The sequence below is a fragment of the Heliangelus exortis genome, unplaced genomic scaffold (assembly GCF_036169615.1).
Source record: "Heliangelus exortis unplaced genomic scaffold, bHelExo1.hap1 Scaffold_78, whole genome shotgun sequence".
Taxonomy (NCBI): Eukaryota; Metazoa; Chordata; class Aves; order Apodiformes; family Trochilidae; genus Heliangelus; species Heliangelus exortis.
The window spans coordinates 1-9,840 of record NW_027285994.1 but is presented as its reverse complement, the minus strand read 5'-3'; the positions used below and the strand labels follow the sequence as shown (position 1 = coordinate 9,840).

Below are 9,840 nucleotides of genomic sequence, written 5' to 3'. Positions count from 1 at the left end.
CCCCACGGCACCCGCGCCCCCCACCCACCCGCGCGGGGGGCACCTGGGGAGGGGGGGGAGAGCCCAAAAAAATGGGTGAGATGGGGGGGAGGGGGGGGATGGGGACCCCCAAGTGGGGGGGGGGGGGGGATGGGGACCCCAAAATTGGGGGGGATGGGGGGGAGGGGGTGGGGATGGGGACCCCTAAGTGGGGGGGGTGGGGGGGGGCTTGGGGACAGGGGGGTGGGGACCCCAAAAATTTGGGGGGGGGGGATGGGGACCCCAAAATTGGGGGGGATGGGGGGTAGGGGGTGGGGATGGGGACCGCTAAGTGGGGAGGGTGGGGGGTGGGGGGGGGTCTTGGGGACAGGGGGGTTGGGGACCCAAATTTGGGGGGGGGGGGCTTGGGGACAAGGGGGTGGGGACCCCAAAAATTGGGTGGGATGGGAGGGGGGGGTGGGGATGGGGGACCCCCAAGTGGGAGGGGTGGGGGGGTCTTAGGGACGAGGGGGGTGGGGACCCCAAAAATAGGGTGGGATTGGGGGGGGGCTTAGGGACAGGGGGGGTCTTGGGGACAAGGGGGGTACAGGGGGGTGGGGACCCCAAAAATGGGGTGGGATGGGGGGAGGGGGTGGGATGGGGACCCCCAAGTGGGAGGGGTCTTGGGGACGGGGGGGGGACAGGGGGGTGGGGACCCCCAAGTGGGTGGGATGGGGGGGGGGCTTGGGGACAGGGGGGGTCTTGGGGACAAGGGGGTGGGGACCCCAAAATTGGGGGGGAGGGGGTGGGGATGGGGATGGGGACCCCCAAGTGGGGAGGGTGGGGGTAGGGGGGGTCTTGGGGACGAGGGGGTGGGGATGGGGACCCCAAAAATTGGGTGGGATGGGGGGGGCCTTAGGGACAGGGGGGGGTCTTGGGGACAAGGGGGGGACAGGGGGGTGGGGACCCCAAAATTGGGGGGGGGGTCTTGGGGACAGGGGGGGTCTTGGGGACAAGGGAGTGGGGACCAAAAATTGGGTGGGATTTGGGGGGGGTCTTGGGGACAGGGGGGTGGGGGTGGGGATGGGACCCCAAAAATTGGTGGGATGGGAGGGGGGGTGGGGATGGGGACCCCCAAGTGGGGGGGGTGGGGGGGGTCTTAGGGACGAGGGGGGTGGGGACCCCAAAAATTGGGTGGGATTGGGGGGGGGGCTTAGGGACAGGGGGGGTCTTGGGGACAAGGGGGGTACAGGGGGGGTGGGGACCCCAAAAATGGGGTGGGATGGGGGGAGGGGGTGGGGATGGGACCCCCAAGTGGGAGGGGTCTTGGGGACGGGGGGGGGACAGGGGGGTGGGGACCCCAAGTGGGTGGGATGGGGGGGGGGCTTGGGGACAGGGGGGGTCTTGGGACAAGGGGGTGGGGACCCCAAATTGGGGGGGAGGGGGTGGGATGGGGATGGAGACCCCAAGTGGGGAGGGTGGGGGTAGGGGGGTCTTGGGGCGAGGGGGTGGGGATGGGGACCCCAAAAATTGGGTGGGATTTGGGGGGGGTCTTGGGGACAGGGGGGGTGGGGGTGGGGATGGGACCCCAAAATTGGGTGGGATGGGAGAGGGGGTGGGGATGGGGACCCCCAAGTGGGGGGGGTGGTGGGGGGGTCTTAGGGACGAGGGGGGTGGGGACCCCAAAAATTGGGTGGGGATTGGGGGGGCCTTGGGGACAGGGGGGGTGGGGGTGGGGGGGGTCTTGGGGACGGGGGGGGTGGGGACCCCAAAATTGGGTGGGATGGGGGAGGGGGTGGGGATGGGGACCCCCAAGTGGGGGGGTGGGGGGGGTCTTGGGGGACAGAGGAGTGGGGACCCCCAAAATTTGGGGGGGAGGGGGCTTGGGGACAAGGGGGTGGGGATCCAAAATTGGGTGGGATTGGGGGGGGTCTTGGGACAAGGGGGGACAGGGGGGTGGGGACCCCAAAATTTGGGGGGTGGGGGGGGCAGGGGGGGATGGGGACCCCAAGTGGGAGGGGTCTTGGGGACAGGGGGGGGACAGGGGGGTGGGGACCCCAAGTGGGTGGGATGGGGGGGGGGCTTGGGGACAGGGGGGGTCTTGGGGACAAGGGGGTGGGGACCCCAAAATTGGGGGGGAGGGGGTCGGGATGGGGACCCCCAAGTGGGGAGGGGGGGGGTTGGGGGGGTCTTGGGGACGAGGGGGTGGGGGATGGGGACCCCAAAATTGGGTGGGATGGGGGGGAGGGGGTGGGGATGGGGACCCCTAAGTGGGAGGGGTGGGGGTGGGGGGGGTCTTGGGGTCAGGGGGGATTGGGGGGGTGGGGATGGGGACCCCAAAAATTGGGTGGGGTGGGGGGGCTTGGGACAGGGGGGGCAGGGGGAATGGGGATGGGGACCCCCAAGTGGAGGGGGTCTTGGGGACAAGGGGGTGGGGACCCCAAAATTGGGGGGGATGGGGGGGAGGGGTGGGGATGGGGACCCCTAAGTGGGAGGGGCGGGGGTGGGGGGGGTCTTGGGGTCAGGGGGGATTGGGGGGGTGGGGATGGGGACCCCAAAAATTGGGTGGGATGGGGGGGGTCTTGGGGACAAGGGGGGGACAGGGGGGTGGGGACCCCAAAATTTGGGGGGGGGGGGGGGGGGTCTTGGGGACAGGGGGGGTCTTGGGGACAAGGGAGTGGGGACCCCAAAAATTGGGTGGGATTTGGGGGGGGTCTTGGGGACAGGGGGGGTGGGGGTGGGGATGGGACCCCAAAAATTGGGTGGGATGGAGGGGGGGGGTGGGATGGGGACCCCCAAGTGGGAGGGGTGGGGGTGGGGATGGGGACCCCAAAATTGGGTGGGATGGGGGGGGGCTTAGGGACAGGGGGGGTCTTGGGGACAAGGGGGGACAGGGGAGTGGGGACCCCAAAATTTGGGGGGGTGGGGATGGGGACCCCAAAAATGGGGTGGGACGGGGGGGGTCTTGGGGACAGGGGGGGACAGGGGGGTGGGGACCCAAAAATTGGGTGGGATGGGGGGGGGGGTGGGGATGGGGACCCCAAAATTGGGTGGGATGGGGGGGGGGGGGCTTAGGGACAGGGGGGGTCTTGGGGACAAGGGGGTGGGGACCCCAAAAATTGGGGGGGAGGGGGTGGGACCCTAAGTGGGGGGGGTGGGGGGGGTCTTATGGACGAGGGGGGTGGGGACCCCAAAAATTGGGTGGGATGGGGGGGGAGGGGATGGGACCCCAAAATTGGGTGGGATGGGGGGGTCTTTGGGACAGGGGGGTTTGGGGACCCCTCCCCCAGGTCCTACTCTGCCCCCCCCCGGCTCAGCTCCCGCGCTGCTGCTGCTGCTGCTGCTCCTCCTCCTCCTCCTCCTCCTCCTCCTCCTCCTCCTCTTCCTCCTCCTCGGGGGTTTTGGGGCAGAAAGAGGAAGTTTTGGGTTTTGTTTCGTGTCACCGCGGCCCCTCCCCCCCCTCCCCTCCCCCCTCCTCTCCCTCCCCGCCTGGTTTGGTTCCCTCTCAGGGGGGGGCTGGGGTGTACTGGGTTATACTGGGTTGAGCTGGGTTGTACTGGGCTGTACTGGGGTGTACTGGGGTGGGCTGGGTTATACTGGGTTGAACTGGGCTGTACTGGGTTGTACTGGGTTGTATTGGGCTGTACTGGGTTGTACTGGGGGGGGCTGGGTTGTACTGGGGTGTACTGGGTCGTACTGGGTTGTATTGGGCTGAACTGGGTTATACTGGGTTGAACTGGGTTGTACTGGGTTGTACTGGGCTGAATTGGGCTGTACTGGGGTGGGCTGGGTTATACTGGGTTGAACTGGGCTGTACTGGGTTGTACTGGGCTGTACTGGATTGTATTGGGCTGTACTGGGTTATGCTGGGCTGTACTGGGTTATACTGGGTTGTACTGGGTTTCACTGGGTTGAATTTGGGGGGGGCGGGGTCAGGGTTGTTTTGAAGCTTTTTATTTCTCCGGGGAGGGGGCGGGGTCACAGTCACGTGGGTGATGACGTCACGGCGGCCGCAACTTCCCTCGCCTGCCATTGGTTGGGTTGGGTTGGATTTAGTTGACCAATGGTTGAGTTGCGTTGACCAATGGTTGGGTTGAGTTGACCAATGGTTGGGTTGGGTTGGGTTGACCAATGGTTGGGTTGAGTTGGCCAATGGTTGAGTTGCGTTGACCAATGGTTGGGGTGAGTTGGCCAATGGTTGGGTTGGGTTGGGTTGGGTTGACCAATGGTTGGGTTGAGTTGGGTTGCATTGACCAATGGTTGGGTTGGGTTGAGTTGGCCAATGGTTGGGTTGGGTTGGATTGGGTTGGGTGGACCAATGGTTGGGTTGTGTTGGCCAATGGTTGGGTTGGGTTGGGTTGGATTGGCCAATGGTCGGGTTGGGTTGACCAATGGTTGAGTTGCATTGGGTTGCATTGGGTTGACCAATGGTCGGGTTGAGTTGGCCAATGGTTGGGTTGAGTTGGGTTGGGTTGACCAGTGGTTGAGTTGGGTTGGCCAATGGTTGGGTTGGGTTGACCAATGGTCGGGTTGAGTTGGCCAATCGTTGGGTTGAGTTGCGTTGACCAATGGTTGCGTTGGGTTGGGTTGGGTGGACCAATGGTTGGGTTGAGTTGGCCAATCGTTGGGTGAGTTGGCCAATCGTTGGGTTGCGTTGGGTTGGGTTGACCAATGGTTGGGTTGAGTTGGGTTGGGTTGACCAATGGTCGGGTTGGGTTGGCCAATGGTTGCGTTGGGTTGGGTTGGCCAATAGTTGGGTTGAGTTGGGTTGAGTTGGGTTGACAATGGTTGGGTTGGGTTGGGTTGACCAATGGTTGAGTTGGGTTGAGTTGAGCAATGGTTGGGTTGCGTTGACCAATGGTTGCCTTGGTTTGACCAATGGTCGGGTTGCGTTGGCCAATGGTTGGGTTGAGTTGGGTTGGGTTGACCAGTGGTTGGGTTGGGTTGACCAATGGTTGGGTTGAGTTGAGTTGGGTTGACCAGTGGTTGGGTTGGGTTGAGTTGGGTTGACTCAACGGTTGGGTTGGGTTGACCAATGATTGCGTTGGGTTGGGTTGGGTTGCGTTGACCAATGGTCGGGTTGGGTTGACCAATCGCTGGGTTGTGTTGGGTTGACCAATGGTTGGGTTGGGTTGGCCAATGGTTGGGTTGGGTTGGGTTGACCAATGGTTGGGTTGAGTTGGCCAATGGTTGCCTTGGGTTGGGTTGAGTTGAGCAATGGTTGGGTTGGGTTGGCCAATGGTTGGGTTGGGTTGACCAATGGTTGAGTTGGGTTGGGTTGGTTGGGTTGGGTTGACCAATGGTTGGATTGGGTTGGCCAATGGTTGGGTTGGGTTGGCCAATGGTTGGGTTGAGTTGGGTTGGGTTGACCAATGGTTGGGTTGGGTTGAGTTGACCAATGGTCGGGTTGGGTTGACCAATGGTTGAGTTGGGTTGGGTTGGTTGGGTTGGGTTGACCAATGGTTGGATTGGGTTGGCCAATGGTTGGGTTGGGTTGACAATTGTTGAGTTGCATTGACCAATGGTTGGGTTGCGTTGCGTTGGCCAATGGTTGGGTTTGAGTTGGCTTGGGTTGGCAATGGTTGAGTTGCATTGACCAATGGTTGGGTTGGGTTGACCAATGGTTGCATTGGGTTGGTTGGGTTGACCAATGGTCGGGTTGAGTTGGCAATGGTTGGGTTGCATTGGGCTGGGTTGGGTTGGCCAATGTCGGGTTGGGTTGGCCAATGGTTGGGTTGGGTTGACCAATGGTTGGGTTGAGTTGGGTTGGGTTGACCAATGATTGGGTTGCGTTGACCAACGGTTGGGTTGCGTTGACCAATGGTTGGGTTGGGTTGGCCAATGGTTGGTTGGGTTGGCCAATGTTGGGTTGAGTTGGGTTGGTTGACCAATGATTGGGTTGCGTTGACCAACGGTTGGGTTGCGTTGACCAATGGTTGGGTTGGGTTGCGTTGACCAATGGTCGGGTTGCGTTGACCAATGGTTGAGTTGCATTGACCAATGGTTGGGTTGCGTTGCGTTGCGTTGGCCAATGGTTGGGTTGAGTTGGCTTGGGTTGGCCAATGGTTGAGTTGCATTGACCAATGGTTGGGTTGGGTTGACCAGTGGTTGGGTTGTGTTGACCAATGGTTGGGTTGCATTGGGTTGGGTTGGGTTGGGTTGGCCAATGGTCTGGTTGGGTTGACCAATGGTTGAGTTGGGTTGGGTTGGGTTGGCCAATGGTTGAGTTGCATTGACCAATGGTTGGGTTGGGTTGGGTTGCGTTGACCAATGGTTGGGTTGGTCTCTTCTCATTGGCTCCTTGAAGACCTTGGTTGACCATTGATGATCCAGCCGTGGGATTGGTCACTGCTGGGGGTGTGCAGGGCCCCGATTGGCCGGATCGCGTTGAGCTGCGTTGGGATTGGTCAGGCTCCGGATCGTGGGTTGGGTGGGCTCTTCTCATTGGCTTCCTCAGACCATTGGTGGTTGCCCCACCATCGAGTTTGGGCCTTCCTGGTTGGGTGTGGCCTGACCTGGGCGTGGCCTTCAGCCATTGGCTGAGCCGGGTGGCCACGCAGGTGACCTCAGGTGGCCCATGGTGGCCCAGATCCATGCTCTTGGTGGCCCAGGTTCAATGGTGGCCCACTCCATGCTCTTGGTAGCCCAGCTCCCTCCCTTTGTGTCCCCTCAGTAGCCCCCCTCCCCCCATTTGGTAGCCCAGCTCCCTGGTGGCCCAACTCCTGGTAGCCCAACTCCATATTCTTGGTAGCCCAACTCCATGGTCTTGGTAGCCCAGATCCCTCCCTTTGTATCCCCTCAGTAGTCATCGTCCCCCCCTGTTTGGTAGCCCAGCTCCCTGGTAGCCCAACTCCCTGGTCTTTGGTGGCCCAACTCCATGCTCTTGGTAGCCCAACTTCCTGGTAGCCCAACTCCACACTCTTGTAGCCCAGCTCCCTCCCTTTGCATCCCCTCAGTAGCCCCCTCCCCCCATTTGGTAGCCCAGCTCCCTAGTGGCCCAACTCCTGGTAGCCCAACTCCATGCTCTTAGTGGCCCTGATCCCTGGTAGCCCAACTCCATGCTCTTGTAGCCCAACTCCCTGGTAGCCCAACTCCATGCTCTTGGTGGCCCAACTCCCTGCTCTTGGTGGCCCAACTCCCTGGTAGCCCCACTCCATGCTCTTGGTGGCCCAACTCCCTGGTAGCCCAACTCCATGTTCTTAGTGGCCCAGATCCCTGGTGCCCAACTCCCTGCTCTTGGTGGCCCAACTCCTTGGTAGCCCAACTCCATGCTCTTGGTGGCCCAACTCCTTGGTAGCCCAACTCCATGCTTTTGGTGGCCCAACTCCCTGGTAGCCCAACTCCATGCTCTTGGTGGCCCAACTCCACATTCTTGGTGGCCCACCTCCCTCCCTTTGCATCCCCTCAGTAGCCCAGCTCCCCCCATTTGGTAGCCCAGCTCCCTAGTGGCCCCAACTCCCTGGTAGCCCAACTCCCTGGTAGCCCAACTCCCTGCTCTTGGTGGCCCAACTCCCTGGTAGCCCAACTCCCTGGTAGCCCAGCTCCATGTTCTTGGTAGCCCAACTCCTGGTAGCCCAACTCCCTGGTAGCCCAGCTCCCTGGTGTCCCAACTCCCTGTAGCCCAACTCCTGCTCTTAGTGGCCCAACTTCCTGGTGGCCCACCTCCTTGGTAGCCCACCCCCCTGCTCTTGGTAGCCCCACCTCCCTGTAGCCCACCTCCCTCCCTTTGCACCCCCTCAGTAGCCCCCTCCCCCCCCGTTCGGTAGCCCAGCTCCCTACCTTGATTTCCGCAGCCCCTTCCGCCTCCACCCCAGGTCCCACCTGGTCCCCTCCCTTCCGGTGGCCCCCGCGGCTCCTTTGGTAGCCCGGGGGCTCCTAGTTGGTGTCCATGGTGGTCAGGATCCAGGCCACGTAGTTGCAGACCCGGGTGTAGACCCCGGGGCGACCGGGGAGGGCGCAGGTCTGGAGGCCCCAGGACACCACCCCCTGCAGGGTCCCGTTGCAGGACAAGGGACCCCCGGAGTCACCCTGGGGAGGGGACAAGGTTGGGGCCACGGCCACGGCTCCTGGTGGCCACCCAGAAGTCGGTACCTGGTGGCCCCGGTGGCCTGGTGGGAGGGGACAGTGGTTGGTCAACCATTGGTGGCCCAATGGGTCTCGTGGAGGGACTCTGGTGGCCCAATGGCCATGGAGGGACAGACCTGATGGTCCAAGATGGTGGCCCAAGAGGGGGACAGATCTGGTGGCCCAAGAGGGGACAGATCTGGTGGCCCAAGAGAGGACAGATCTGGTGGCCCAATGGGTCTTGTGGAGGGACAGATCTGGTGGCTCCAGTGGCCTCATGGAAGGGACCAAGGGAGGGGACACAGCTGGTGGCCCCAATGGCCCCATGGAGGGGTCATTCCTGGTGGCCCCGTGGCACAGGTCTGGAGGCCTCAGGACACCACCCCCTGCAGGGTCCCGTTGCAGGACAAGGGACCCCCGGAGTCACCCTGGGGAGGGGACAAGGTTGGGCCACGGCCACGGCTCCCGGTGGCCACCCAGGAGTCACTGAGGAAAGGGGGGGGGACGTTCCTGGTGGCCCCGGTGGCCCAATGGCCCCCTGGAAGGGACAGATCTGGTGGCCCCCAGTGGCCTCATGGAAGGGACCAGGGGAAAGGACAGGTCTGGTGGCCCAAGAAGGGACAGATCTGGTGGCCCAATGGCCCCATGGAGGGACAGACCTGGTGGCCCAAGAGAGGACAGATCTGGTGGCCCAATGGCCCCATGGAAGGGACAGATCTGGTGGCCCCAGTGGCCTCATGGAAGGGACCAGGGGAGGGGACACATCTGGTGGCCCAAGGGGGTCTCATGGAGGGACTCTGGTGGCCCAATGGCCCCCATGGAAGGACAGGTCTGGTGGCCCCAATGGCCCCATGGAGGGACAGATCTGGTGGCCCAAGAGGGGACAGGTCTGGTGGCCCAATGTCCCCATGGAGGGGTCATTCCTGGTGGCCCCGTGGCACAGGTCTGGAGGCCCCAGGACACCACCCCCTGCAGGGTCCCGTTGCAGGACAAGGGACCCCCGGAGTCACCCTGGGGAGGGGACAAGGTTGGGGCCACGGCCACGGCTCCCGGTGGCCACCCAGGAGTCGGTTCCTGGTGGCCCCGGTGGCCTGGTGGGAAGGGACAGTGGTTGGTCAACCATTGGTGGCCCAATGGATCTCGTGGAGGGACTCTGGTGGCCCAATGGCCATGGAGGGACAGACCTGATGGCCCAAGATGGTGGCCCAAGAGGGGACAGATCTGGTGGCCCAATGGGTCTTGTGGAGGGACAGATCTGGTGGCCCAATGTCCCCATGGAATGGTCATTTCTGGTGGCCCCAGTGGCCCCGTGGAAGGGACCAGGGGAGGGGACACGTCTGGTGGCTCAATGGCCCCATGGGGAGGGGACGCATCTGGTGGCCCAAGAGGGGATCCTCCTGGTGGCCCAGGAGGGGACCCTCCTGGTAGCCCAATGTCCCCATGGAGGGCTCCTTCCTGGTGGCCAATCAGGAGCAGGAAGTTGCCCGGGGGTGGGGAGAAGGAGGAGGAGCCCGTTTTTTGGGGATCTTCCCTCGAGCCAATCGGAGGCCGAGAACGCGGGGGGGTGGGGCGGGGTCCTTACCTGGCAGGAGTCGACGCGGTCCCGGCCCACCCCCGGCGCAAAGCATGTTGGGAGTCAGGCGGCGGGGGTAGGCGCGGCGGCAGGCGGCGTCCGGCACGATGCGGACATCGGCGCAGATCAGGTACCTGGGGAGGGTGACTGCGGGGGGAGGGGGGGTCAGGGGAGGCCCGGGGGGGTCAGGGAACCCCTCGGGGGGTCATTGGGGTGCTCCGGGAGCTACTCATAGGTTACTCATA

At 63.4% G+C, this 9,840-nt stretch overlaps 1 protein-coding gene across 1 annotated transcript; it reads right to left on the bottom strand.

The window, feature by feature from the left end:
* Positions 1-7,833: 7,833 nt before the first annotated feature.
* LOC139790993 (kallikrein-14-like) lies at positions 7,834-9,791 on the bottom strand (the record flags this gene model as incomplete). Its single annotated transcript, XM_071732775.1, is given in 3 exon segments — positions 7,834-7,986; positions 9,605-9,637; positions 9,639-9,791. Coding segments are annotated over 3 exon segments (339 nt in total), but the record flags the coding sequence as incomplete, so codon positions are not given.
* Between the last annotated feature and the right edge of the window lie 49 nt (positions 9,792-9,840).